Source organism: Microtus oregoni, unplaced genomic scaffold (genome assembly GCF_018167655.1).
Source record: "Microtus oregoni isolate MIOR12 unplaced genomic scaffold, Mior012 000049F_ref0000343, whole genome shotgun sequence".
In the NCBI taxonomy this organism is placed as follows: Eukaryota; Metazoa; Chordata; class Mammalia; order Rodentia; family Cricetidae; genus Microtus; species Microtus oregoni.
In genome coordinates, this window is record NW_024543223.1 from 4,479,540 (window position 1) to 4,502,911 (window position 23,372).

Consider the following 23,372-nt stretch of genomic DNA (forward strand, 5'->3'; position numbering starts at 1 on the left):
GAACTCACTCTGTAGACCAGGCTGGCCTCCAACTCAGAGAAATACACCTGCCTCTGCTTCCAGAGTGCTGGACTTAAAGGCGTGAGCCACCACTTCCCAGCATAAACACATCACTATTAAGCCACAACCTTTCCTTTCTTGCTCATCCCCAAGAACATAACAAGACCCTGTCTGAAAAATAAAAACAAAATACAATTTGAAATCTAAATCCTTATCTTTTTAAATTTAGCAGGACTTAGCAAAAAGAGTGGTCGTAGTAAAAAATGGAGGGAGATCCTGAAGCTGCCCCCTGTTAGCCTGTGCTGTGACCTAAGATGCTCCATCGGTGAGTAAGTCGTGCCATCTTATGTTTGTAGGGTATCTGACATTCAACATTACTTAGATGCTACTAATTCTTCATTTTCCTTATAACTTCATTTAGTCTTTTGTGTGTAGGAGAGACTTTGTTTTCTAGAGTGCAGTCATGAAAGTTGATGGCTGACTTTTTTATTAATAAAAGTTAGTATAGATTGAGACCACAGAGTTAGCTCAGTGGTTAAGAGCACTTGCTGCTCTTGCAGAGGGCCCAGGTTTGGTTCTCAGCATCCACATGGCTGCTCACAATTGTCTGCAGCTTCAGATTGAGATACTGTCTTCTGCCTCCTCAGGCCCTGTGCATATGTATACAGACATATGTGCAGGTAAAGCACCCATACACCTAAATTAAAGACAAATTAATCTAAATTTTTTAAAGCTATGTCTATGTATGGCTTTGTGCACATGAATGCAGTGCCTGTGGTAGCCAAAAGAAGGTGTTAGATCTCCTGGAGCTAAAGATTGATTGGATCCAAGTCCATGCTGATCCAAGTAGAGACATCATGAACACAGCTAAGTCCCATTTCTGTGCCTTTTGTTTCTTTGTTTGTTTTGATTATCTTCTTGGGACTTGAAGGCCAGAGATCTAAGGCTACTCATTTTCAAAGCATTCCTGGCCTGGCTTCTGATCCTGCTGTCCAAATAATTCAAGAGGAGACGGTGGCAGTCTCTGCATTCTTACTATTCCGAGTAGGGTCCAGCATGTGTTAGGTTACTGAGAGAGAATGTGTTAAAGGAAGCATGTGTTAGCTGCTAGGGGGAGCACATGGTGTCCTCCTAAGGGAAATGTGAAATATGAAATGGTGAAGGTGCTCTGCCCTCAGAATACAATCTCCATGAGGTAGAGCAGTGCCCTCCAAATACTTGAAGGGCATTTAGGTTAAAGAGAAGCCTTTCTCATTGTTGACCAACTGAGGAGGGAAACTGGAGTGAGAACTCTGATCTTAGGTCTTCTCTGAAGTGGCCAAGAAACAACCACAACAGGAACAGACTCAGCCAAAACTCAGGCTGAGCTACAATTGTCCGAAGAATGGTTCTAAAGATTATTTTGTCTTCTTTTTTAATACCAACTACAGACAGTATCAAGAAAAGAAGGAGTGTAAAGAGGAAGCATTAACCTGCATCTCAGCAATGAACTTCCTATTAGGGAGTACCTACCAATTCCTCTGGGCTTAGACATTCCAGGGTATCTTTGAGTTCTCTTGTAGGTGGAGACAGAATCCTTCTTTGAACTGACCTACTAATTTTGGAGAATTAAATCACTGGTCATTGATGACTTGTAGATGTGCACAATTCAATGCTTTATTTATTTAGACATATTTTTGAGACATACATTTATGTAGGCCAGGCTGAAATTGAACTTACTACATAGACAAGGATGACCTTGAACTTCTGATATTGCTTTTACCCCCTCCCCCTCCAAGTGCTAAGATTATGGGCATGTACCACCATAATGGTATATATGATGCTAGGGATGGAACCTAAGGGCATTGTGCATGATATATATATATATATATATATATATATATATATATATATATGTACTCTGCCTACTGAACTCAATTCCTAGCTCACTCGCCTAGACATTTCCATATTTAGACCCAATGATTTCAAATGAATGGCTTAGACTCCCAGAATTACTTGCTATTAATAACTCTGTAATGGAGGGATTTGTTATGGTTTGCTCATTTACTGTAATTCCTCAGCTTTAGAGTTACTTTTGGGACATCAGCTATGTTTATCCATTTTAAGTTGAGAGCCACTGTCTTAGTTAGCCATTGTGAAAATACTGTGGCCAAAAGCAACTTGAGCAGGAAAGGATTTATTTAAGTTTACAACTCTTAGGTCATACTCCATCACCAAGAGAGGTTAGGGCAGGAATCTGGAAGTAAAAACTGAAGCAAAGGCCATGGAGGAAAGCTGGTTACTGGCTTGCTTCCTATGGCTTGCTCAGTTTGCTTTCATATATACCCCAGGACCACCTAAACGGGTGGAACCACCCACAATGGGCTCACCCATATCAATCATTAATCAAGAAAATGGCCTACAAACTTACCTATGGGCCAATTTTATGGAGATATTTTTCAATTAAGATTCTCTCTTCTGGGATTGGAGAGATGGCACAGTAGTAATGAATGCTGGTTGCTCTTACAGAGGATCTGGTTTCAATTCCTAGTACCCACACTGTGGCTTACAAACATCTGTAAGTCCAATTTCAAGGGATTCAGTGCCCTCTTCTGACTTTCAAATATTCACACACATAAATAAATTTAAAGAAAAATTTCCCTCTTCCTAGATATGTCTAGGAAGATTTGTGTTGACAATAAACAACCAGCATAGCCACTGCTAGGAGAGCAACTGGCCTCCTTCCCTGCTGTCATCCTCCCATCTCCCTCTAGTCCCCCTCCTCTCTCCTTCCCTCCATTCCATTCCCCTTTTCTTCCCCCACCCCCTTCTGTTGTTTTTAATTAGCATAGAAAATAATGGGCCTATGCAGTAGTACCCATATTTAATCCCAGCATTCTGGAGACAGAAGCAGAAGCAGGTGGATCCCTGTGTGTTCTAAGCCAGCATGGTTTACATAGGAAGTTGTAGGCCAGCCAGGACTACATAATGAGACCCTGTCTCATAACAAACCAAACAAAAACAAAACAAAGTAATGGGTTTCACTGTTACATTTTAATCCGTATGTATCATTAGACTTTGTTCTAATTTGCCTTCCCCTGCTGCTGAACATGGCTTTCTTGCTGAATATTTACTTCTTCTAAATAATGCTTTTGTTTTAGAATTTTTTTAGGGGTGGGGTGGTAGGGTTTGAGACAGGGTTTCTCTGGGCAGCCCTGGCTGTCCTAGAACTCACTCTGTAGACCATGTTGGCTTCAGACTCATAGAGATTGCCTGACTCTGTCTCTGGGATTAAAGGCATGCGTTGCTACCATCTGGCTGAGCTATTTGGGACCTTGTTTTATATTCTTTTTGACACAATGCTGGAACATTAGGGTTTTATTCTCAGAACAGTAAGGTAAGGAGAGGCAAGGGATACAATATTTTCTATGAAAAAGAAAAAATAAGCAAATAAGTATAAAAGGGAAAGTTAAAAATCACTGAGCATAAAAAAGCAAACAAATCAATAAACATAATTTAAATTTTGTTTGCAAGTATAAAGAGTATGAGGATGAAGAGAGGTTTTAAACTGATTAGTTTAAAAACTAATTCTGATTTAGTACATTGCTGCATATGCAGTTTGTTATAGATACCTAGAGTGGGTGAAGTAAGTAGAAAGTTCCCTTTATGCTCCTGCCTTCCTTGTGGATGGCTATCCCTAGGGCTTATCTATCTCCTATATATTTTATTTTTGAGAAGAACAATCTATTTCAAGTTAAACTTTGCAAATCCTTACAAATATTAGTTGTTTTTGGATGTATCTTAGTGTTGGTTGGTTGGCCGATTTTGTTTTTTGAGACAGAATTTTAGCATGTAACTCAGGTTGCCCTTGAATGTATAGTCCTTTTACCCCAGCCTCCAGAATGCCAGGATTATAAGCATGTGCTACCACAATCAGTTCTTCCTATTTTGTTTTTATTTTTATTTATTCCTTTTTTATATTTGTGTGTGCATGTGTCTGTACATGTTTGTGTATATGCATGTGTAGTTTAGACAACAACATTAGGTGTCTTCCCTGATCATTCTCCACCTTAGTTTTTGAGACAGAGTAGCTCACTGAACTTGGAGCGTGGCAGTTCTTCTAGACTGTCTGGCCAGTCTTCACCTCTTCAGCCCTGGGATTACAGGAATACACCACCGTGCCCAGTTTCTTATGTGGGTGCTCCATCCATGAACTCAGGTTCTCATGCTTGTGTAGGAAGCACTTTACCAACTCAGACATCTCCCAGCTTCTACTTGTGTCTTTTAAATGTATGATCACTCAATTTAAATTAGTAAAAAGAACTAGTCATCTAGAAATAATAAGAGAAGTAACATTTTGACTTTCATTATATTGAGTGAAAACAGAAAGTAGATTCAGAATAGAACTAAGTAGGTAGTAACTACTATGCTTGTTTCTCCCCTTTACCCAGAAAAGGATTTTAGCAGCCTTTGTGACAAGCAGCCAATAGGAAGACTTCTTTTCAGACAGTTCTGTGATACAAAACCAGCTCTAAAGAGATGCATTGAATTCTTGGATGCAGTGGTGAGTGATTCATCTCAGGGTTGCATGTTTGCTTTTGTACTTTTAGATATTAAAAACTAGACTTTAGATATTGAAAACTAGAATTGGTAGTTGCCTTGATGTCATATTTCTCTCCTCCTCTCCTTCCCTCTTTTTGAGACAGGGTCTCACTTTGAAACCCAAGCTGGTCTGGACCTCACTTTGTAGATCAGGGCTCTTAAAATGTATCTTGGCCTGGCCTTGAACTTGTAGCAGTCCTGCGTCCAACTCCTGATTGCTGAGGTTATGGTTCTTAATGAGTACTTTCTGCATATGAAGAAACATCAAGAGATGAATGCTGCTCTTCATCTTGCTTTCTCCTTTAAAAAACTATTTTATGTCTGAGAACCTGCATGTTTGTGTGGATGTGTGCCATATGTATGTCTGGCCCCCTTGGTGGCCAGAAGATGGTACTGGATTCTTTGGAACTGGAGTTACAGGTTATTGTGAGCCACTATGCAGTTTCTGAGAACTGAATCTGAGTCCTCATCAAGAGCAGTAAGTATACTTAACTGCTAACCATCTCGTTAACTCTGTTTTCTCCTTTTTTATAAGCTTATGGGCTGGTACACTGTCCACATAGGGTACATCTTTCCTGCTCAGTTTAATCTTTTCCAGAAACACCTTCATGGAAGGTGTAGGGGTATGTTTCCATGGTGGGTCTACATCCAGTCAAATTGACAATGAAGATAGGAAGATTAACACACCAACTTTCACTCAATTTTTTTTTCCTCCCTGAGACAGGGTTTCTCTGTGTATTAGCCCTGGCTGTCCTGGAACTCACTCTGTAGACTAGGCTGGCTTCAGACTCATAGAGATCAGCCTGTCTCTGCCTCCCAAATGCTGGGATTAAAGGCATGCACCACCATGCTGGCTCTCCCTAACACTTTTACCCTGGTATTGTACTTACATTTTTGGAGAACTATTTAAATTTAACCCATAGAACTCTTTTCTGGTTCAGTGGGTACTTTGTCAGTTCATAGGTCAGATAATTTAAAGCATTACGAAATATTGTTGGTGAGTAAAATCACTAACCTTTTTCTTTTTCCTAATCTCCACTCAGGCAGAGTATGAAGTTACCATTGAAGAGGAGCAAAGAGAGTTTGGGCTAGCCATCTTAAATAAATTCTTCAAAGAGGTATGGTTTCTTCTTTCTAATAAAGATTTTTTTTTTTTTTTTTGTAAGTAACAAAGTGTATGTAGCTCTTTTTTCTTTTTAAACTTTTTGGAGAAGATATAACAAATACATTAAAGCTTTCGATTTCTTACAAATGTTTCTCTTTTGTATTTTGTTTAGATTAAGAAGAAATAACAAGTCTCTTAGAATATTGATTCAAAGAATTCTGTTTTATTTGCCTAATTTGGGATAACATTTTTTTCCTGAAAGTTTTTATAAGTCTTAGTTTTTATTCTTTTTAAAAAGACAAATCCATTTACTTATTTGTTTGTTTATTTTTATTTTATCTTAGTTCGTTAGATTTATCTACATCCATACAGGCAAGGGGTCCCTCTGTGCAGCACTGGCTGGCCTGGAACTTTCTTTGCCTACAGACTGGCCTCAGACCCACAAGGACTACTTACCTCAAGGACTGTTGAGATCGAAGGCATGCGTTACTATGCCTGGCCAAATCCCTTTTGTTTTAATGTGTACATCAGGGACTCTTCATATACATTTCTTTTTAGTTTGTGTGTGTGTGTGTGTTTTATCACATCACATCACAATGATTCTCTATCTAGTTTTTTTGGGTTTCGTTTTTTTAAAAAAATGTTAATGGGTGTTTTGTTTATTTGTGCACCACATGTGCACAAAAGAAGGAACCAGGTCTCCTGAAACTGAAATTACAGGCAGTTGTGAGTTGCTTTGTGGGTGCTGGGAATTGAACCTGGGTCCTGTGGAAGAGCAGGCAGTAGGTGCTCTTAACTGCTGAGTCATCTCTTCAGCCCCAGTTTGTATTTCTCTTGTCTTACTAGGTTCTTAAAGTTTAGGGTATTGCTGTATTAATATAAGTAATGTCCCATGCCAAAGTAGTGTCCCATGACAGGGGTAGAGGGTATATCCTAGCATGTTAAATCTAACCACTTGCCACCAAAGAAAGCTTTTCGTTTGTTTGTCTTTTGTTTTGAGACAGGGTTTCTTTGTATAGCTTTGAGTGGCTAATTCTCTCAGCAGTCATTAGTTGCCTATAGTTTTTTGTCGAGGGATGGGATGCTGAAAATTTTTACTGCTTTTGGTTAACATGTCTATTAATATACTATTTTTCTGGTCTTGTTTATGCAGCCATTTCTGTTTCATAGCAGACTTCCAGGTATTCTGGCTCTTATAGTCTTTCTGCCCCCTCTTCTGTGTTATTCTTTGAGTCATTGATATGGAAGCTGTAATATAGATATATCTTTTTTTGAAGCAATTAATTTTTTGTGTGTGTGTTCATTGGTGTTTTGGCTGCTTGTGTGTCTGTGTGAGTGTGTCAGAAACCTTAGAACTGTGGTTACAGGCAGGTGTGAGCTGCCATGTGGATACTGAGAATTGAACCTAGGTTCTCTGGAAGAGCAGTCAGTGCTCATAGCCTCTGAGCCAACTCTCCAGCTCTAGATAAACTTTTCTTTCTTTTTTTTGTTTTTGTTTTTGTTTAGTTTCATTCTGTTTTTCGAGACAGGGTTTCCCAGTGTAGCTCTGGCTATTCTGGAACTCACTCTGTAGACCAGGCTGACCTGGAACTCATAGAGATCCACGTGCCTCTGCCTCCCAAGTGCTGAGATTAAAGTCAAACCATCATTACCCGGCTAGATACATCTTTTGAGATTAGGCTCCCAATGATCTCAGCAACACGTCCAACTGTGGTTTTCTATGATAATCTCCATTTGCTTTATAGAGAGGCTTCTTGAATGAGGGGTGGTAGCTAGATTTATCTGTGGGTATAAGGATGAGATTTAGAATAAGGTAAGAGATTATGTTTATTTTAGTCACTGTTATGTTGTGAAGTGAAACTTAAGTCCTTTGTAAGTCCAGACCCAGATCAGGAGCCAATGTTTTTCAGCAAAAGCAGCTTATTAAAACTTGTTATAACTGAAATTAATGCTATAAATAACTTCCTTTCTGATTGGGAGGCTATTTAGCAGTACTAGAGAGCTGGCTTAATTGCTAAGAGCTTACTGTACAAGCATGAGGACCCAAGTCTAGATCACCAACACTCATATAAAATATTGATACACACCTGTAGTTTTCGTTCGGGGTCAGTGGAAATATGAGCAACTTAGGGGCTTGATGGCCAGTCAGTAAACTCCAGGTTCAGTACACACATCTATATGTATACACAGAGAGACAGAGACAGAGAGAAGCAGAGATCATCCTCAGTTTGTATCCGCGCAAAATAAATGCAATGCAGATATCAAAGAATTTTTACCACTTTAATGATAAACTTACAGAACCAGAGTTCCACCGTAGTACAGGAGGTAGGGAGGAAAAAAGGGCCGAGCCGCTGAGCCGCGCGCCCATTTATTGGCAGGCATACACCCGAGGCAAACCCCGCCCCCTAAAGGGGCTGTCTTAACCCTACATCTCCCCCTTTTGTCTAAATAAGGCAGAACTAAACCAAATATAACTATAAACGATAATAACAAATGATAAATATAACAAACAGTATTGAGAACAAAAGTTTTGCTAGAGAGTAACTACAATTAAATAATCTTCAACTCCATCAAAGATCTGAGAAGGGAGTAAATATTACTTAACAAATGAGAGATATCCAAAATGTGCAACAAATGACAGAGACAACTGACTACCTGGGCAATCACCCAAAATCTCGTTTGCAATGTTGAGTCAACCAACTTTGGCTAAGGCCTAACATAACTGACATACCATTATCAAATGCAAGGAACTTTCTTAGAATTATCCTACTCTGTCTTGGCAAGATAAGACAATCCTGTTTCATATTTTAGTCAGTAGTTGAGGTATGGGCTTTTCTTAACCCAAAGGCCAGTTCTGCCAAGAAGACAAGCTCCCAGTGGAGTGTCTTTGGTGCTCAACGTTCTCTTGGGAGTAGAGTGGTGTTGCCAGGAGTAATTGTGTCTCGTTGGCACAGAATTCTAGGTTAGATTAAAGGCCATTTTCTACAGCTCTTCAAAGAGGCTGAAGATTATACTATTTATACTAAAAAGAATCTCTATGTATTTAAAAGATCTGATTATCCTAAAAATAAATATGACAAACATATAATTCTCAATACCTATCTAATTTGAAATTAAGAGAATAAACAACTGTGCAATATATGAAGACAATGATCTTCACCTGTAAACAATGTCATTACTTATCAAATGTAAACAATGTTATTACATAAATAGTACCAGAGGTAGAAATGTACATTGTGATATGATAGATGTATCCATACAATATAAGCATATTCTTATACGAAAGTAGAGGTAGGAACACTCATATTCAATATTCAATATATCAATATACAAAAAACAGCACCAATATAATTTTCTAAAAACAGTAAATCACAAATACCAATCATCCCATCAAACCAGTTAATCCCCCTCTTTTTTTTTTGAATATACCCCTAATTCCATACAATATCTCCCCATCCCCTCAACCCTAAACCAACCACTAAAAGATGTCCCTAACCCTGTGGGCAAACTCTGTTGGGAGAGGGGACGTCGTCCTCTTAGATTGCTTCTAGCTGACATGGGGGCGACGTTCTTCTTAGGGCCCCCTGTGAAGGCAAATGATGGTAAAATTCCCCAATTAACCTTTGACTTAAGAAAATTATAACTAGTCTCTGAGTGTTTTGAGAAGGTCCGGCCAGAGCGTTGTCAAAAATGTGCATCATACGAAATTGTCTCTTGCAGTTGGTACCAAAAAACAGGTCTAAAATTAGTGCTTAAAAAAAAAAAAATCATGACGTCATAAAAACCAGATTGAGTTGATGTTGTGGGGCCCCATCTTCATCCTGGAAACTTCAAAGATTACTGTAGGAAAATATGTTGCTTGTTATGGGAAATTTAAACATTAACAACAAGGACATATACCGACATATAAAGAAAGACAAAGATATGAGGAAAGGCAAAGAAAGCTTATTAAGTATCAAAATATTCTTATTCTGTCCCATGTCATGGCTCCTTACCTGAGACAGAAACTCTGAAATATCCCTTATTAACAGGCTTGGAATTGAAGAGGGACTGAGCCATAGTCCAACTCCAAAACCAGCTCTACACATTTAAAAAGAAGTGTTCAATAAAACATATAAATATATATAAAAAAATCAATACTTACAATATTTATAGAATTTTATTGTTGATGTTTAGTGGGTCGTAACTATTTTCCATCCATCAGTAATTAAATATTCAGGGTCCCTTAAATTCTTTGGAGATGAATATTTTCCTGTGGAGATAAGAAAAGAACCCTGCCCCCATTCTATCAGTAATCCTTACCATCTGAATGCCGGTCATCCTTGTGAATGGATTGTTATCTATCTTTTCCAAGTGACTTCTCTTCCTCGAACCGAACCTTTATTAATTTTGACGGTACCCATAATTTTTCCTCACCTGTGGAGATAAGAGCAAAACCCCTTCCCCAACGCAGCACATCTCCTGGCTTCCATTGTGAGGTCAGCACATCCTTGAAATAAACTGGTTGATTTAGTTCAGCAGACTTTTCCATTATCCAATGTCTTTCTGCAGCCGTCGTTCCCTTCTCATTAGCGTTGAGAAAATTCAAGGTTAACAAAGCATTATGTAACCTATTTCTGGGGGTGTTTTCCACCTCTTTCTGTTTGTTCAACATATCCTTTATAGTTCGATTAGATCTTTCTATGACTGCTTGACCTGTAGGATTGTATGGTATACCTGTAACATGCTTGATATTGTAATAATCAAAAAACCGTTTCATTTTTCTAGAGACATAAGCAGGACCATTATCTGTCTTTATTTGTGTAGGTATACCCATGATAGCCATGACTTCTAATAAATGAGTGATTACTGAATCAGCTTTTTCTGAACTTAAAGCAGTTGCCCACTGAAAGCCTGAATAAGTGTCGATGGTGTGATGAACATACTTCAATTTGCCAAATTCTGCAAAGTGGAACACATCCATCTGCCAGATTTCATTTCTATGGGTGCCCTTTGGATTAGCCCCTGCTGGCAGTGGCGTTTGGTTATAGAAAGAGCAGGTAGGGCATTTCTTCACAATCTCCTTAGCTTGTTGCCATGTAATAGAAAACTCTTTCTTCAAACCTTTGCTATTAACATGATGTTTTTTATGAAATTCAGAGGCTTGTAGCACACTACCAATCAATAATTGATCAATTTCTGCATTACCTTGTGCTAGAGGACCTGGCAGACGCGTATGGGATCGGATGTGTGTTATGTACATAGGGCAAAGCCTGTTCCTGATCAAATCTTGAACCTGGATTAACAATGAGGTTAGTTCTGTATCATCAGGTATAAATTCAGCAGTTTCAATATGTAAAATAACTCTTTCTGCATATTGTGAATCAGTAACTATATTAATAGGTTCTTTAAAATCTCTTAGTACCATAAGAATGGCATATAATTCTGCCTTCTGGACAGAATCATAAGGACTTTGTTCCACCTTACCCAAGTCTTCTGATTTGTAACCTGCCTTCCCTGATTTATTGGCATCAGTATAGAATGTACGGGCTCCAGTTATAGGAGCATCACGGACTATTCGAGGAAGGATCCAAGAAGTTCTCTTTATGAAGTTGAGCCGCTTGCTTTTTGGATAGTTGTTATTAATGTCTCCCAAAAAATTAGCACAAGCTCTTTGCCATGGTTCATTATCTTCCCATAATTTCTTTAGTTCATCAGCAGTGAAAGGCACTATAATTTCTGCTGGGTCTATGCCTGCTAGTTGACGAAGTCTCAGCTTGCCTTTTATAATTAACTCAGAGACTTTTTCCACATAAGTTTTCAGTTTCTTACTTGGTTTATGTGGTAAAAAGATCCATTACAAGATAATATCATCTCTCTGCATTAAAATTCCTGTAGGAGAAATTTTTGATGGTAATATGACAAGAATACAATCAAGCTCTGGATTCACTCTGTCCACATGTGCCTGTTGTAATTTCTCCTCAATCATTGTCAGTTCCTTTTCTGCTTCAGCTGTTAATTCTCTGGGACTGTTTAAATCTTTATCACCATTCAAGGTCTTGTTCAAATGAATTATTAGATCAGGTGTTATCCCAATAGCTGGTCGTAAACTGGAAATGTCTCCTAACAGTCTTTGAAAGTCATTAAGAGTCCATAGGCGATCTCTCCGAATTTGTGCATTCTGTGTCTCAATTTTTTGCAAGCCTATTCTATAACCTAAATAATTAACAGAATCTCCCTTCTGAATCTTTTCAGGAGAAATTTGCAATCCCCATTTAGGTAACAGTATCTGTATTTCTTCAAACAGTCTGTTCAAGGTATCCATGTTTGAATCAGATAACAATATGTCGTCCATGTAATGGTATACTATAGATTTGGGAAATTTCTTGCGTATTATTTGCAATGGTTGGTTCACAAAATATTGGCACAGGGAGGGGCTATTTAACATACCCTGGGTGAGGACGGTCCAGTGGTACCTCCTCGAAGGTTGAGAATTGTTATAAGTAGGCACTGTGAAGGCAAATTTTTCTCTATCTTCTTTTTGCAAAGGTATAGTGAAAAAACAATCCTTTAGATCAATAACTATGAGAGGCCATCCTTTTGGTAATAAAGAGGGCAAAGGAATTCCAGATTGCAGAGGGCCCATAGGTTGAATAACCTTGTTGATGGCCCTGAGATCTGTCACCATTCTCCATTTACCTGATTTTTTCTTAACCACAAATACAGGAGAATTCCAAGGGCTGGTAGATTCTTCTATATGTCCAGCATCTAGTTGTTCTTGTACCAGCTGTTCTAAAGCCTGTAACTTTTCCTCAGCTAAAGGCCATTGTTTTATCCATATTGGTTTCTCAGTCAACCATTTTAGAGGCAAGGCTGTTGGTATTTCTGAAGGGACATCAATTGCTTGTTCTTGCACAGCCCTAATGGCCGGTTTTCTCCGGCCATTTGTAATAACTTTTAATATTATTTTCAGAAATATGGGCTCTAGAAGTAGCAGGAATGTTAATTTGGGTATTCTATTGTTGTAATAGGTCACGACCCCATAAATTCATTGCAATATTGGCTACATATGGCCTTAATTTTCCTATTTGTCCCTCAGGCCCTATACATTCAACCCATCTCGTGCTCTGCCTTACTCGAGATAGGGTTCCAATTCCCAGGAGCTGAACATTTACATTCTGAAGAGGCCAATATGGATGCCAAGATTCTGGGGTAATGATACTTACATCAGCACCTGTGTCCAGCAGGCCAGTAATAAAAATGCCATTTACACACACTCTCAGCTTAGGTCTTTGATCATTTATAGAAGTTTGCCAAAACACACGTAACTCATCTTTCTGATTACTATTGCTTGTAACAGTAGGCATGTGGCTTTCTAATTGTCCTGACGAGGCATGTTCTCTGCAGAAACTGGAAATGACTGAACCATGTTTGCCATGGGGGCCTGAGAGGCTCCCCCTCTCACGTTTCCCGTCTGTATCAGGTTGCCTTGTCTATCTCTTGTAGACCTGCATTCATTCGTCCAGTGTCTGCCCTTTCCACATCTTCTACATAAACCTGAAGGCTGAGTCCTTCTATTCCTGTTATTTCTAGAAGATGCATTATTATTATTTCTGAAAACCCGTTGTTTACAATTCCTTTTCATATGACCCATTTTGCCACAATTAAAACATTTGGTATTCTGGTGTCTCCTTTTACCATTGGAAATTGCTTCTTCTACCCATGCTTCAGTGCCATAGTCAGATGTGTCAACATTTAGTGTATGCAAGACCCATTCTTCCAAGGACGCTGATCTGAACTTTAAAGGCCCCAAGATCTTTTTGCATTCCACATTTGCATTTTCGTAAGCCAAAGACTCAATTATTATACGTCTTGCTTCTGGGTCAGATATCCCTATTTGTACAGCCTTAGTTAATCTTTGTAAAAAGTCACTAAAGGGTTCTCTCTGACCCTGTTTAACTGTAACAAATGATTCCATTCTCTGTCCTGGGTCTTGTACTCTGTCCCAAGCCCTTAAGGCTGCTGTAGTACACATGGAGAGTATGTTTTCATCCAAATTAGCTTGTTCCTGAGGGTCGGAAAAGAGCCCTTCACCTAGAATTTTATCTAGGGAAACGTCAATTCCCTTCGCCTTTTCCTGCTGTTCTAAAAGTCTAGCCTCTTGCCTGAATAAGCATTTCCATTTTAATTGCGGTCCACTCTCAAGGACCGCGGAGCTCAGCTGGAGCCAGTCCGAGGGGGTTGCTCTGCTTGTTGTGGCCCAAGATTTTAGCATCTCTTTAACAAAAGAGGCGTGCATCCCAAAAGTCATGATGGCCTGTTTAATTTCTTTGAGATCATTCATACGGACAGGCTCCCATGTATCTTCCTTGATGACCCTAGGGTTTCTGGAACCAATCACCTTTTCTGTTGTTATTACTGGAAAGGCATGTAGAGCTGTAGGTAGAGCTTTGTGGAAATTGTCCCGGAGGGATTTATCCACAGATGTAGTTAAAATTTGCCTTTCTACCCTTTGCTCTTCTTCATCAGAATTTAGAAATTCCTCAATCTTTTCAATTCTATTCACCATTGCGTTTTGTAATGTCTGAATCTCCTGCCCAGAATTATGTTCTAAAGCCTTCATTGAGGATTCTAAAGTATGAAATTTGTCCAGTAGAGATAACTTGTCATCTTTGGACATAATTTTTATGGCATAAACCGTGCCTTCTTGTATTGACAATCTTTCCGCCAATCTGTCATAAGCTTTAGACAAAATTCGATTGTCACATTCAGCTGTTTTGATTCTCTCAGTTAATGTTTCAGTTCCTACAGAAAGGGACTGCTGGAACTTACGATCTAATTCAGCTGTTCCTTCTTCCATAGTAATGAATTTCTCCTTAACCTTTTCTAAATTTTGCTCAGTTAACCGAGTCATGTTAAACAAAGATCTGTTTTCTTCCTGGAGAACTTCAAACTGATTCTTGAGAAGATTGTTGTCATTCTCAATAGTTTTTAAACGTTCAACCTCTGCCTTAAGAGATTTGATCATTTTCCTATTATCAAACCAAATAGTGCTAAGGAAAATTAAGAATCCCAGGAATATCCATAGATGTGGGGTGGTAGACAACTCTTGTAAGATCTCCCAAACGGTGCACTCAAAAAAACTGGTGAAATTTGAAATTGTCACGTTCTCAGACATTATTTATAAAAGAAAAAATTCTCTTACCTGTAATGACTGGTTCCTGCCAGTGGTGGCGAAAGAGTCCAGTTGAGTACACGTGGCCTAAATCTGAAATAAAATGACTCAAAAACAAAATTGAAACAGACACCAGGCTGATAAGTAGCAATTGGGCCAGAAAGGGAATAACGAAAAACCAGCAAAGTAAACAAATCAAAGGGATGCGGGCGTTTTTGTGCCTGGGCTCGCAGGCCGCTGTCACGTGACCTGAGTGCCGGTGGAGGTGGGAGAGGAGCAGAGACTTAGGTGCTGTTAAAAAGGCTCTATCTATTTCAAACCCGCTGCTTGATTCTCTAGCAAGCAGCAGGGGAAATCGAGTCGCTCAGAATCTCAGCTGCTTCCGTGCGCGCCCAGAGAGACTGCTCAGAATCTCAGCTGTTTCTGCGCGCGCCCAGAGAGACCGCTGCAGCGGCCCGGGGTGCAAGAGACTCCGATTTTGGGCCGGTTCTCGGCAAAGCCCCACGTTGGGCGCCAATTGTATCCGCGCAAAATAAATGCAATGCAGATATCAAAGAATTTTTACCACTTTAATGATAAACTTACAGAACCAGAGTTCCAGCGTAGTACAGGAGGTAGGGAGGAAAAAAGGGCCGAGCCGCTGAGCCACGCGCCCATTTATTGGCAGGCATACGCCCAAGGCAAACCCCGCCCCCTAAAGGGGCTGTCTTAACCCTACATCAGTTCTGAGAAGGGTCCTATATTGTAACAGTAGAAGTGTTACTAGCAATGGTAGTTAACATTAGTGACTATTTTAAGCCTTATGCATGTAATAAATCACTTTATCTTCACAACAACCTGGTGATGTACTTACTATTTTTATGTGATTGGATTGAAGGGCATAGTTATGTAACATATCCAAACTTGCACAGCTAGTAGATATCGGTGCCGGGAGCCAAACATGTAGAGACTGAGGTATCACATGGGAGGACAAGGTCTGAATTGTAAAACCAAAAAGTCAGCCTTGCCGAAAATAGGGGGAAATGGGGATAGAACAATTTGAATAAGAGGGAATCAAAAATAAGGAGTGGAAAGATTCTAATTGTCCTTTAGCACAATGGGGTAATTATTAGTTGAAACACCCTGATATGTTTCAAATTGACTAGAAGAGTATGAGATTCTCAGGCTACATCAATAATGATTAGATAGAAATGATAAAGATAGAGATTCTTATTACTCTGATTGATGAATACACATTGCTGTATAGGCATTTAATTACTATAATGTACTCCATAAAGATGAACAGAGTTTTGGCTAGACATGATGGTGCACATCTTAAATCCCAGCACTCAGGAGACAGAATCAGGTGGATTTCTGTTTGAGGCCAGTTTGGTTTATATAGTGAGTTTTATTTAGGCTAGCCAGGACTACATCCTGAAACTCTTACTCAAAAATTAGCAAAAAAGAATAAAAGGTAATACAAAGTTTAAGGATAATATTAGAAAAGGGAAAAAAGAGAATGTAGGAAGGGGCTTGCCTATTCTCTATCTAGACCAGTGGTTTTCAATCTATGGGTTCACCTAAGACCCTTGGAAATAGCAGATAGTTTACATTATGATTCATAATAGTAGCAAAATTACCCTTACGAAGTAGCAATGAAAATATTTTTATGATTGGGGTCACTACAGTATGACAAACTGTACTAAAGGGTTACCGCATTACAAAGCTTGAGAACCACTGCTCTAGGTGGACATTAATCCTTTCAGGAAGGCTCTGTACTTGTGACCTAAACATTTCTTGAAGATCCTAGATCCCCATATCTCTGAAATGCCAGCTAAATCTCAACCTATAGCATTTGGTGAAAGATTTTTGTGAACTTCCTTTTTTCCCCCTTTTTTAAAAATGTGTGTGGTATGTGTACATGTATGTGCTTGAGTATCAGTACACGTGTGCATGTGCTTCTTGAGGCCTGAGGTTGATATTAGAATCTTCCTTGATTGTTCTTCTTTTTAAAAACATTTTTAAAATTTATTTTTGAGATTTAATTTTTGTTTTATATGAATGGTTGTTTTGCCTGCATGTATGTCTGTATACCATGTGTATGCAGTGCCCATGGAGGGTAGATAAGGGTGTCAGATCCCTTAGAACTGGAGTTACAGATGGTTGTGAGTTGCCATGTGGGTTCTGGGACCCAAAACTGGGTCCTCTGGAAGAATAACTGCTGAATCATCTCTACAGCCCCTTATTTTATTTTTGATGTATATATGAGTGTTTTGCCAGCATTATATTTGTACACTACTTGTATGCAGTGCCTTAATGAAGTTAGAAGAAGGTGTCACACTCAGGTGGCTATTCTGACCCTGGATTTCCACATGACCCTCAGTAGCAACATGGGCCACAGACTTCAACAAAGATCCTGGCTGTGATAAGACCCAGACATGGTCCTTGGCAGCCTCCTTGGTGGCAGTAGCCTGGTTCTGGATGTCACTGTCGCCCCAGGTGGTGGCACCAGCCACCCAGACCAGCATAGCCCCAGAAGCAGCATGGCCTTTGGACACAACATGGCACCAGGTGACAGCCCAGACCTAATGAATCCACATAGCTCCCTTGGCAATAAAAGCCATGGACATCAAGACAGACCCTGACTGCGTAGGGTCACAGACCCAGATATGATCCCCAGCCCTGACCAGGAAGTCACCATGGCCCTGAATAATAGTATGTACCTCTTAGATCTGTATGGCCCTTAATGCAGCATGGTCTGTGGGCACCAGTATGGTCCCAGATGTCCGATTAGACCACAGGAAACCACATGGCCCTCGGTTGCAACAGAAGCAACAGAAGCCGCAGACATTGACTCAGACCCTAGCTGCAAGTCCATGACCCAGACATGGCCCTCGGCAGCAGTGCAGGCCTGGATGACACCATGGCCCCAGGTGGCAGCACAGGCACTCAGATCAGCATGGTTCCAGTGGTGTCATGACTCTTACATGGTTACTGGCTATTGTTATTTATCATTTATTAAAAATTAAAACTTGGGGATAGATATTAAGGATATAAACCTGAGAGACCCAGGTGGTGGTGGTGCATGCCTTTAATCCCAACACTTGGGAGACAGAGTCTTCAGAGTTCCAGAACAGGCTCCAAAGCTATGGAGTGGTGTCATGACACCTACATGGTTACTGGCTATTGTTATTTATCATTTATTAAAATATTCCAGTGGTGTCATGACACCTACATGGTTACTGGCTATTGTTATTTATCATTTATTAAAAATTAAAACTTGGGGATAGATATTAAGGATATAAACCTGAGAGACCCAGGTGGTGGTGGTGCATGCCTTTAATCCCAACACTTGGGAGACAGAGTCTTCAGAGTTCCAGAACAGGCTCCAAAGCTATGGAGTGGTGTCATGACACCTACATGGTTACTGGCTATTGTTATTTATCATTTATTAAAATATTCCAGTGGTGTCATGACACCTACATGGTTACTGGCTATTGTTATTTATCATTTATTAAAAATTAAAACTTGGGGATAGATATTAAGGATATAAACCTGAGAGACCCAGGTGGTGGTGGTGCATGCCTTTAATCCCAACACTTGGGAGACAGAGTCTTCAGAGTTCCAGAACAGGCTCCAAAGCTATGGAGAAAACCTGTCTTGAAAAACCAAATAAATAAATAGATAAATAACAAACCTGAGAGAACTGCAAGTGACCATGACACATCACTACCACCCATTTCCTGGCTCAAAAAAGGCATGTAACCACATGGACCCTCCTCTTCCTCTTCTGAGGACCTCTTTTTCTCTTCTGAGTCCTTCAGGGAACTCTGTGATTGATTCCAGTCAGCTGAATGTGAACCCTGCCTCTCAAACCAATGCCAGACTCCACTGGTTATCAGACCACAATACAGACAAAATTCCCATGACATTTCTCCCTTTTTGTAAGAATGATTATCAGGTATTGTCTAAATAGAAAGGAAAGTTATTAACAAAACGAAAGTATACAGTAAGAACAGTTTTCTAGTAAGAAATACATTCATAACATCCAGTCCATTTGTATTTGTCAAATTTAGAGAAAATCCTTCATTTGCATTTTCTCCTGATAAATCTAAAGTTTCATACCTAATTTACTTTCTTTTTTCTTTTTAATTTTTTTTCCTAATTTACTTTCTTACAAGATTAAGGAGCACTGTAAATGTCTTCAACCTCATTAAAGATCTGAGACGGGGGGGGGGGGCTGGAGAGATGGCTCAGAGGTTAAGAGCACTGACTGTTCTTCCAAAGGTCCTGAGTTCAATTCCCAGCAACCATATGGTGGCTCACAACCATCTTTAATGGGGTCTGGTGCCCTCTTCTGGCCTGCAGACATACATGGAAGGAATGCTGAATACATAATAAATAAATAAATATTAAAAAAAAGATCTGAGATGGAAATATTACCTGAGCAAACAAGATGTGCAGAGCAAATAATTTTAAGAAATGACAGAAATAGCTGGCTGCCTGGACAGTGGTCATCTTAGGTTCCTCAGTGATGTTGATATATCCAGCTTTGACCTGTAACTTTGGCCTATAGGCCTAGAATATCTGACAGACATTTTTGAGAAGCAGGAAATTAGGAGTGACCATCCTACCCTGTCTTGGCAATGCTCGGCAGTTGCTTTTTTTGTGTTCTGTTTGTCCAGTTTGAACAGCATACTATCAACAATTGAGGCAAGGGCAGCTTCTTGCCCAAATGGTTAGCTTTTTTTTTTAATTTTTTTTTTATTGAGAAAAGGAAAAAAAAGAAAAAAAGTTTCCGCCTCCCCCCAGCCTCCCATTTCCCTCCCCCTCCTCCCACCCTTCTCCCCCTTCCCCACTCCTCTCCCCCTCCCTCCAAATGGTTAGCTTTTGCCACAAAGAAGATAAGCTCCATATAGAGGTACTTCGATGCCCAACATCCTTTGTTGAAGTGAACAGTGCCACATGGAGCAGATGTGTCTCATTGTAAAGAAAAGCCTGATGTTATTAAAACATTTTAAATGCTATATTATGTAGGTCTCTAAAGTGTTTGAAGACCACCTATCTAAAATATATCTCTATAACCTTGAAAACATACCTAACATGACTATAAATTTGATAGTTATGAATGATTATTAACTTGTATGTCTTTATTATCTTAAATAACTTTCAAGGGCTAAAACTTTACATTAAATGCACTGTGTAGGTACAATATTTTAAACAAAAAATAGAAACATATATATGATATAACAAAAATAACCTTAAGTTTGTATCAATATACAAAAATACCTTAATAGAAGAAACATGCCAGGCAGTGGTGGCACATGCCTTTAATCCCAGCACTTAGGAGGCAGGGGACAGAGGCAGGTGGTTCTCCGGGAGTTTGAGGCCAACCAAGCAAATTCCAGGACAGCCAGTACTGCTACACAGAGAAATCCTGCCTCAAAAAAACAAAACAAAAGAAAGTTTTAAGCTGGAAAGATGGCTCAGTGGTTAAGTGCACTGGCTATTCTTCTAGAGGACCTGGATTCAATTCCTTGCATCCATGTGGCCGTCTGTAATTTCAGTTCCAGGCTACCCAATGCCCTCATACAGATATACGTGGAGACAAAACACCAATGCACATAAATAAGAAAAGTTTTAAAATGTTGGAATAAATCCAAGGGATGTGAAATTAGTAATAATATAATAGTCCCTAGATTTTGGTTTTCTTCTTTTTCATACCAGGTAGCTCTTCTGACATGAGACAGACTTTGGATTTTTTTTTTCTCATGCATTCTTGGGTTTAGATGTTCACACTCCAACTCCAAAACCAGCTATAGTTTTTAAAAGGGACTACATAAAGACCATCTACCTAACATGTCTTTAGAGAACAGCAAAAAACAAGCATTTTGAAAGATTTATGAAATTGTATCCTGTTAGAAGTGTACTATAGTATTAGGTCAAGTTACTTCTTTTCTTGGGACATTTTTTTCTGGATGATTCTCTCTTCTTCAGATGCTTCATTTGTCCAAAAGTATAGTGGCATTTCAATTGTATTTTAATAAATAAAAAACAGTACCACTGGTCAGTCTTACAGACCAGATTATGGTAACACACATCTTTAATCCCAGTAGCCACACTAGTTGCCATAGAAACTGGATGGTACATGCCTTTAATCACGGTGCTGAAAGCCTTTAATCCCAGCCCTAGAGAGGAGGAAACAGCTTTCAACACAGTCTCATTCTAAGATTCCTAGAGACAGGATTGCCATTTCGGTATGAGGTATAGGTAAGACAGAGGTCTTCAGATTGCTTAGTTGGGTACTTTTATTCTCCTGGAAAGAGAAAAATAAAACCCTGCCCCAACCATGACTTTGGGAAGTTTTCCCTTTTGCCAGGTTGACTTGCCATGCTGTTTGATATTGACTCTCGAGGGGACTCTCATGTTCAAATCAAATCTTTGTCAATTTTGATGGTATCCATAGCTATTCTTATCCTGTGGAAACAAAAGCAAAACCACTTCCCCAGTGTAACACATATCCTGGTTTCCATTCTGTCGTCCACACATCTTTAAAATATATAGGCTGATTTAGTTCAATGGTTTTTTCTATTCAATGTCTCTCTGTAGCTGTTGTTTTCCTTTTCATTAGCATTTTAAAATGTAAAGTTAACAAAGCAATGTGCAGTTTATCTCTAAGGCTCTTTATTACCCCTTTCTGTTTATTAAGCCTATCTTTTTAAGTGCGATTAGATTTTGCTATAACTGCTTCCTGTAGTATTGTTTGGTATACTTGTAATATGCTTTATGTTGTAATATGAAAAAAAACTCTTTGATTTTACTAGAGACATGCTGGAGCAATTGTCCATCTTAATTTGTACAGGTACTTGGTTAATGGTCATAACCTCTAATAAGTGTATGATTACAGAATCAGCCTTTTCTGAACTCATGCAGTTGCCCATTGAAATCCTGATTATGTATCTGTGGTATGGTGCACGTACTATGATTTTCCAAGCTCCACAAAATGAAACATATTCATTTGCCAAATTTCATTTCTTTGAGTACCCTTAGTATTACTTCATGCAGATAGTGGAATTTGTTATTCTGTTCTTAAGAACCCATTCTGTGGGAACCAAAAAGCTAGAGGTGTTGGTGGTAATGGTGCTTGTAGTAGTAAAATTGACAAATAAAATGTTTAGTCAGTGCCTGCTTACAAAGGCTATACATACACATATATTTTCCTGTTTGTATGAAGATGAAAAATCTGAAGAGATATTTGTGTGATTTAAATTTTTAAACTGTAATTGAAAAATATACAATGAAATTTACATTAACCATTTCTTTGTTTTGTTTTTTGAGACAGAGTCTCTGTACTTAGCCCCAGTAGTCCTAGAAATATCTGTGTAAACTAGGCTGTCCTTGAAATCAGAGAGATCATCCTGCCTCTGACTCCTGGGATTAAAGGCATACACTACCACACCCAACAACTATTTCTTCTCAATGTAATATTAATTGATTAATTATTGATTATTTGAGAATATCTTTCATGCATACAATGTATTTTGATAATATTTACTTCCCATCTCCCCTCTAATTCCTCCCAGGTTCAACCCTCACACTCTACCTCCTCCTAACTTAAGTCTTCTTTTTTAAAAAATAATCCCGAGTCCTATTTGCACCATCCATAAACTCAAGGGTATGGAGCCATGCCCTGGAGTATGATTTGACTTATCAGGGACCACACCCTTAATGAAAACCAAGTCTTCTTTCCTCAACAGACATCAAGTGCCAGTAGCCCCCTTTCTAAAGGTGGGGCTTATGAGCCCTTTCCCCTTCTTGCTAGATTGATGACTGGCTTGAACCTGTGAAGGTTTTGTGCAGGCAGCCACAGCTAATGAAAGTTCATGAATATAGTGGTCATGTCATATCCAGGAGATACCATTTTGATTCAGTTCTTCCCAACTTGTAGCTCTTGTAATCTTTCCATCCCCTCTTTTAAGAAGAGTACCCGAATCTTCGAGGTAAGGAACATGATGTCCCATTGTGACTGAGGATTCCATAAACACTTATTTACATTTTGATCAATTGTGATTTCTGCTTAACCACCTACCACAAAGTCCTCTAGTGTGGACTAAGAACTTCACTGATCTATGGGTATAAAGATACAAATTTAGAGGGCAGATTCATTCTATGTCCTCTTAGCAAAATAATAATAATATGTTCACCCCTTGGGGCCTTTGAACTCCTGGGCCATGGGTTTGGGGCTAGATTTACAGTAGTAGGCTGGAGTTTCCTCTTATGGAATTGGTCTTAAATTCACCCGGAAAGTGATTTGTTATCCCCATAACATGTGCACTACAATTGCACCCATGGATATACCTCACTATGCTGTCCATTGTTGTAGCTCACAGGGTTTACAGCTGGTTAAGATTGTGGATGATTAAAAGCCAGGCGATGGTGGTGCACGCCTTTAATCCCAGCACTCGGGAGGCAGAGGCAGGCGGATCTCTGTGAGTTCAAGACCAGCCTGGTCTACAGAGCTAGTTCCAGGACAGGCTCCAAAGCCACAGAGAA

At 39.3% G+C, this 23,372-nt stretch overlaps 1 protein-coding gene across 4 annotated transcripts in view; it reads left to right on the forward strand.

Moving 5' to 3' along the window:
* The window catches only part of LOC121436435 (G protein-coupled receptor kinase 4-like), a 79,379-nt gene that overhangs the window by 849 nt on the left and 55,158 nt on the right, over positions 1 to 23,372 (forward strand). For 2 of the 4 annotated variants that reach the window (XM_041636317.1, XM_041636315.1), the window contains exons 2-4: positions 230 to 325; positions 4,431 to 4,543; positions 5,625 to 5,699. In XM_041636317.1, the coding sequence (XP_041492251.1) occupies positions 230 to 325; positions 4,431 to 4,543; positions 5,625 to 5,699 (284 nt within the window). Of the gene's footprint in view, positions 1 to 227; positions 326 to 4,430; positions 4,544 to 5,624; positions 5,700 to 23,372 lie in introns of those variants that run through there. The other 2 variants (XM_041636316.1, XM_041636318.1) reach the window with 2 other exon arrangements.